The sequence below is a fragment of the Morone saxatilis genome, unplaced genomic scaffold, assembly GCF_004916995.1.
Source record: "Morone saxatilis isolate NCDOM2014 unplaced genomic scaffold, NCSU_SB_2.0 Contig12, whole genome shotgun sequence".
NCBI classification, from domain to species: Eukaryota; Metazoa; Chordata; class Actinopteri; family Moronidae; genus Morone; species Morone saxatilis.
In genome coordinates this window covers 8,421,284-8,428,311 of record NW_023339674.1, presented here as the reverse complement: position 1 = coordinate 8,428,311, position 7,028 = coordinate 8,421,284, and the positions used below count along the sequence as shown (strand labels likewise).

Below are 7,028 nucleotides of genomic sequence, written 5' to 3'. Positions count from 1 at the left end.
TGTGAGAGAGAGAGACTGTGTGTTTTTAGAGGGTGTGTGTGTTCTGCCACCAGCAGCTCACACCCCTTAGACAGACAGCAGGCATGCGTGTGCATTGTATGTCTTTCGAATATCAATGAACCATACACACACACACACACACACACCCACACCCACAGTCTCATACTCACACACCAGGGCCTCAGAGGTCAGGGAGTGAGTCAATCAACCCATTGCGACGACACAGTCTGAAAAAAAGGAGTGTGTGTGTGCGTGCGTGCTCAGAGCAGGGGGCCGGCAGCTGTCAGGGGCTAGGAGCAGCAGGCACTAATGAAGCAGATGAATAGTGCAAAAACTCCCAAATACAAACAGGACAGTTGACATTTTTCATCTGTCAAAAGCAGAAGATGCATGAAAATACGATGGGGTCTTGTTTAACCCTTTGCCTCCTGGTGTCTATAGCTGGCTGATTTTCTTTTTTTTCTCTGTCTGTTTCCGTCTCTTTTTTTCTGTCTCGCTTACTGAAAAATGTATAGTTTTGGAAAGCCCACAGACATTCACACTACCTGTACTCTACCAGTACTAAAAGGTGTACATATATTTGTTATAAAGCAATTAAGAGTGTTTTCCCACACAGTCCTTTTCAAGTCATTGAAGTAAACTTTTACTGCAAATAGTCAGCAATTTCTGTACATACTCCATTCCAACTCCAGACCCTTTTGAAAAAAAGCCAGCTGATTCTGCCTGGCACTGCCCTCTAGTTTTTTTTTGTGTGTATTTTCAGAGCTCTCAGTTTGTTTGTTGGAAAGTGATTTAGCTACTGACATAAAAGTGCAAGATGCCCATTGACCTTTTGTGGTAAATTTCTCATGATAAAATCCATAGTTTTCTGACCTCACTGGACTGATGATGTATTTATAGGCTGCAAATAGCAAATTTGCTTGTGATTTACTGGCTGGAGGTTTAGACAATCAAATAAGTTAAAATTCTAATTATGTTAATATTGTTGCAACTATTGTTGTATTTAACTTATGAAGGCCAATCATGAATGATAATTTTACAGGTAGTTAAAAAAAAAATAATGGACTGATAATTTGAATGTGATCTCACCTCTCAGGCATCTGTACTAATGTCCTTTAAAATTACACATTGTACAGTATTTGTGTCTTAACTTGCTTTTTAATGTTTGGAACTGAACCAGTGTAAAAAGTCTTGTTATTGACACAGTGGTGGTTTTTCACAACAGTGGGTCAATTTTAGGTTAATGAGTATGTTTTGGTAACACTCTGGCTATGTAAGACTGTGGCATTATCCCTCTGGAGATGCCATTTCTGTTAAAATCTGCGTTTTTACGGATGTACCATTGCTGTATGCGCATTTGTCCATGTGTATGTGTGACTGTTTTCGTCTCTTAATCGCTGCTGAATCAAATTTGAAATCTTAGGTTACAGATAGCGCATCATTGCTGACACACACAGGAATACACATTTCCTCACACATCTCATCACTGTCAACCTCCTGCTGTGCCAGTCTCAGTAGTCATTGTAGGGAGAAACGTGTCCAAGGAGAGACAGAGAGAGGGACTTCTTCTTTACTTCATGTGTTTTTGTGAGGATATACTGTATTAATGCGATTGTTTGATTAAGGGCGTGGATTAATGCGTGGTGGTAAATTATGTCCAGAGGAGAGACGGCCCACTGAGTTTCTGCTGCCGTCATCTTGACATCTCAGTGGAAGCTGTTACAGAGACTCCGTCAAAATCTGCCCGATAGGGAAGTAGAACTTTTCTGTCTCTCTATCATCACTCTGTGACAAATCTTTTCAGTGAAGACTGAAATGTGGAAGCCGCTTACACGTTGGTGATGTGTTTGGCACTTTTTGGGCAATCTCAAAGAGTTACATTTGTAGTTTCATGCAACAAAGTAAGCCAATTTCACTGGGCAAATTTCTTTTGTTGTAGAAATGCTCGTGACTTTACGGTTCAAGTGACCATTGAGTATGTTTGTGTAGGCAGCCAACCATTTGCAAAGGAATGAATCACCTAATGTTGTTCTTTTTCATAAAAAAATTTCATAAACTCCATGAAACAGGATAGCCTGTCCCCATTGTAACTAAAAGACAGCTTCTGTTATTCTGCCTGTATTTTCTTTATGGTTCTATTTACACATCTATATATTGTCTTTCTTGTGTCTGATATTGTGGAAGGTGGCACATTCACACTAATCTGCCATATTCTGTATGGAACGATTCCATTTGGATCCATATGTAGATTCTTTTACTCTACCAATTAACAGACTGTCAAACACATACTGTACATTCTCCGTTAATAATGACGGTACACCTGGAAAAAATACCAAGTAAAAATAAAAAGGTGTAACAGAATGTCATCTGCGCACTATGATACACATGTTGTTTTCTTTGTCTTGTCCTTTTATAGGAATACATGCTTCTTGTTCCAATTCATCACCATTTGTCTTCTATCAATTACCACGTACAACATTTCTATAAGATCACATTCAAGTTAGAAATGTCCCATAGTACTGAAACAAAACAGCAGAAAACCTGAAATGGAAACCTATGAGCAGTGATTGTCCATTAATGGCCATAGATCTAGTTTCACATTGGTCCAGAAGACACTTCCTCTCCTGTGGAAGTCATTGAGATGTACAGCAACATTTCAACTTGCTCAGAAGTGCCTTCTGGCCTAGAACAGGTGGAAGGCATGAAATTGGAATATGGATTTCACCTACAGTATACATATACATCTTTGACTGTGCAGCCTTTTGACAAGACAAGGTCTTTTTTTACATAGAGAAAACTCATTTGATATCACGTTAGGTATGCACTTCGTGCAAGCCACCTCTTCATATGTAAATAAATTATAACCAAGTCAACAAGCTCCAACATCATCACAGACACTGACAACTATTCCAACCATGTTTATTTATCATTACTTATTCAGTTTGACCCAAAACATGAACATTTATTTTGAAAACGCTGAAACAGAAAAAAAAGAAGAATTTTAGTGTCCTTGTTATGCAAGTTTGCTGCAGGCATCACCTTGCGCCTGCACATTTATAGGAAGTGAGTCAGTCACTAAGCCTGGCAAAAATGGCATGCTATATTTTCTATTCTTAGAAGGCAGCAGGGATTCTTCACCTGTTTCCACTCAGCAAAATCTCCTTATCCTTTCCACTCTTCCTTGCCATTCCCATCTGCCTCTCCTCTGCTCTGCTTGCTTGAATTTGTTTTCCAGAGGATACAGTTCCCTCGCTGCTCCGGCAAACTGAGAAATTATTTTTCTCCCCTCTCGTATGCCTGCACCCCTCTCCTCACATTCTCCTCTTCCTTTCTCAACTCTGTATTTCCTCTCGTTCTCATCACTACGTTTTGGAAGCAGTGCAGCAGAAAGTACCAGCAAACTAGAGGAAAACATACAAGCTAAGAGAAGCTTTCATGGATTTTTCAGTTTTGGTTCACTTAAATTTTGGACTATGGCTCATTCCACTACAAAGAACATAAATAAATGTGTACTGATTTGATATGTACACAAAACTTTAGACATATCGACTTGTTGTCTGACTTTATTTGTGTTTCGCACACAAGCACTCCCTACTTTAATCAATAAGTCATAGACCTCGATAGCAGTAAACTGTGCAGGTTCAGTAACATACATTACAGTCTCTTCTGTGCACCTGTTGAAATTTTGACTGAGTGTTTCAAGTTTTTACTTTGTTCTCTCTCACACTTTCCTCTTGTCTTCTCCACATTTCTCTCTACATTTCCTCTCCCTGTTTCCTTATATCTTACATTTTAGATGGCCGCCCTACAGAGTCCATTCTATGGGGATAAGATGAACCTTTACTCCCTTTGTAAGAAGATAGAACAGTGTGACTACCCCCCTCTTCCCTCAGATCACTACTCAGAGGAGGTAAGTGCTGTATCCGTTGCGTTTTACTGCTATGGTAGGTAGGTATGGACCTGCTCAGTATTTTAAAAGGACTCACGATAGTCTCAACTCCTGAACTCCTGGAAAAGAAACTTAAAGGAAATCCTTAATATCTTTTAAGTGAACTACTGTTTTAAGCAGTCGTGACCGGTTTCTCTTTCTCTGTGCCAGTTTGCTGATTTTGACTTGTGTTGACTATTAGAGTAAATTTTTTTATATGTAAGTGAAATCCACCCAACTGCATGAGCTACAGTACTGTATGATTTTGCTCTGTGATCAAAAGGCCGGCTATGATTTTAACCGTTTGAAAATTAAATGCACATATCAAAAGCATCTGGCCATGCTACAAAGTTGGGTGAAACTAAATAGGCTGGAGTGTCATGTTTCCCTAACTAAATGTTAAATCATCTGCTGTAATTCTGCATAGATTTCCCCGTGCGCAGAAATGTAATGTAGTCGGGCTGTGGTTAAAGATCGCCTTATTGCTGATTGCCAGAGACGTGTGTATGAATGCGCATGGCTTTGTGTTTGCATGCCCTCTTTTTGTGGGTGGCATTTTTTTCCAAGATTTCTGTCTTTTTCTCTTATATATCAATATATTAAGTCAAGTGTACACACATGCAAGAACTCAGACACTGACTCATAGGCACACACGCACATACACTGCAGGTATTAGATGCATTTAGCAATGACACTGCTTTGTTATGGACACACTGAGGCTTTGTCAGTTATTGCATTTACTTGGTAGTTAACAATTGCTACAATGTTTTCCTACAAACAGAAAGTCTTATTGCTTGATAGTTAAAAGGCAAAAGACATCCGCTCGTGTGTGTGATCTATTTAAAAGAACATACCAGTGTTTTTCCATGTGTCAGCCCTTGTACTGTAAATTCAATTAAAGAATTGTTTTATAGATTAGTCCATGTTACAACATAAGCTCACATCTGAGAGCCTTTGACATTTTCTACTTTTAAACAATTAAACAGTTACCAGAATTGTTGACAACTAATTTTCTATCAATGAATCAATTAATATACACATTTTCTTTCCAACTTTACATATATTTTATATCACCGTTAACCTTTTTGCAAACCATTCTGCACTGTTTTAAAAAAGAAAAAGTAAAGCCTACATGTTGTATACTTACGGAAACCCCAGAAACGTACTGGTCAGTATAGTCCTTAATGAAAAAAAGTGATCAACCTATTGTGTCCTTTATCTCTATTCCTTTCTCTCTACTATCAGTGTATCAGTGTATCTGCATATGCAAGTCCACAGTGGCTAATTTTAAGTGGCCATCCTTATTCATGTCCCTCTCGTGAAGTAGTAAACCCTGAGAGAGAGGCTTTTTATTATACTGTGATTTACTTCATTAGGTTGATAAAGGCTAATTGCTCAAGCCTCTGTTGTGTTTATGTGTGTGTGTTTTTATGTGCAGGAGCAATTGTGCAATTGTATATTTTGTTACAAGAGCTCCCTCTCCACACACACACCACACTGAGCTTCTGCGTTGCCCCACATGTCACCCCCATCCAGGAGAAAGGGAGACAAAGCGAAAGAGAGAGGGAATGATAGAGCGAGAGACAGGGCGATGGAGAGATGGAGATGAGGGGGGTGCCTGCAGCGCCTGTCTGGATGTAAACAATGCTCCTGAAGGATCGGCAGCAAACTGTCAGCTGCTCATCTTTGTTGTGTCATTTAACCATCTCCGTCTATGCTTCCCCCCACGCCTCCCTTCACTAACTCCTACTACCCCCCTCCCTCCACCTGACACCCCCCACTCCCCCACCCCACTCGCCATGCAAAGAAGTGCATGAATATTTTACATATCTGCATCTCTTCTCTTCCCCCCCATCTCCATTCTGTGGGACTAATTCTCAGACTGTCTGAATTTGCATCTTTCTCTCACTTTCTCTCTCACTCAGGCACACACACACACACACACACACACATATAAACACAGCGGCTGACGAGAACTCGTCCAAGCCGGTGCCACGCAACAGCGGCCAGGAAGTCGGGAGACGGTTACCATAGCGACCTCGCGTAGATGTTATTTTTTTCTTTCCTCTCCATCTTTTATTCTCCTTTTTTTTTAATGATGGCGGTGGCTGTTCCGCCTGCGAGCCTGTCTATCTATCTGCTCCAATCAGCCGCTTCGCTCGGCTTCAAGTGTAAGTGCTGTCTCCGGATGGCAATGGAGTGGCAGCAGTGTGTGCATGCGGGTGGGTGTGCGTGTGTGTGCGTGTGTGTGTGTGTGTGTGGGCTCAGGTAAAAGTGGATTCAGCAGACCAATAAGCGATAAGTGCCCTAACCCAGCCTCGTGTCTTTGTCTCAGCTCGATTACTTGTTGCCTTGTTGTTATTATGGAAAGAGCTCATTAAACGACGAGCAGGTGTCTGTTAGCAGAGGCTTGTTCATTTCTGAAGCTGCTCTTTTAAAATCCACAGTTCCGTCTCACTACAGTGTCATTGACTGTTATTTTCTCTCACCAGCTGAGGAACTTGGTAGATATGTGCATCAACCCTGACCCGGAGAAGAGGCCGGACATCACCTATGTGTACGATATTGCCAAACACATGCAGAACATGACACAGGGCAGCTAAGCCCAGAGTTACACACACTACAGCTTGCAGAACTCCTCCCCACTTCCCTCCTTGCTCTTCATGCTGGACTCGTACACATCTATCAGCTTTTATACAAAAATTTACTCCAGAGTTGAGCTCCTTGTGATAAGTAATATGTGTAACAGATTTGTATTTTCAAGGTAATGGCACAGTCTATAACATGACTTGCACCCAAACCTTTTCTGCCCTAGCATAAAGATTAGAGAGATAATACTTTTTTGTCAGATGGACCTCCCATTACTTAGACTTCAATAATGTTACAGCACTGAAACTCAATGTATTGTAACTCAGTGATGGGTTTGTTTGGCCTTAAAACGCATGTCCTCTGTCTTTGTAGTAAAGCCGTTCTTCAGCAGATGCTATTTAAAGCAGATATACTGGAAAATTGTAAAATTAAAAAAGGCAAAGTTAGGTGTTACCCGTTACTTAACCTCAAAACAGGTAATCAATGCAAATATCCTTAAAAATGACCTGTT

General features: G+C 40.6%; 1 protein-coding gene across 2 annotated transcripts in view; it reads left to right on the top strand.

Moving 5' to 3' along the window:
- nek7 (NIMA-related kinase 7) overlaps nucleotides 1-6,961 on the top strand; it is a 56,419-nt gene extending 49,458 nt beyond the window's left edge. For both annotated transcript variants that reach the window (XM_035653377.1, XM_035653376.1), the window contains 2 exons: nucleotides 3,797-3,910; nucleotides 6,421-6,961. In XM_035653377.1, coding sequence (XP_035509270.1) covers nucleotides 3,797-3,910; nucleotides 6,421-6,531 — 225 coding nt within the window. In that variant the 3' untranslated portion in view covers nucleotides 6,532-6,961. The remainder of the gene's footprint in view (nucleotides 1-3,796; nucleotides 3,911-6,420) is intronic.
- Nucleotides 6,962-7,028: the final 67 nt, after the last annotated feature.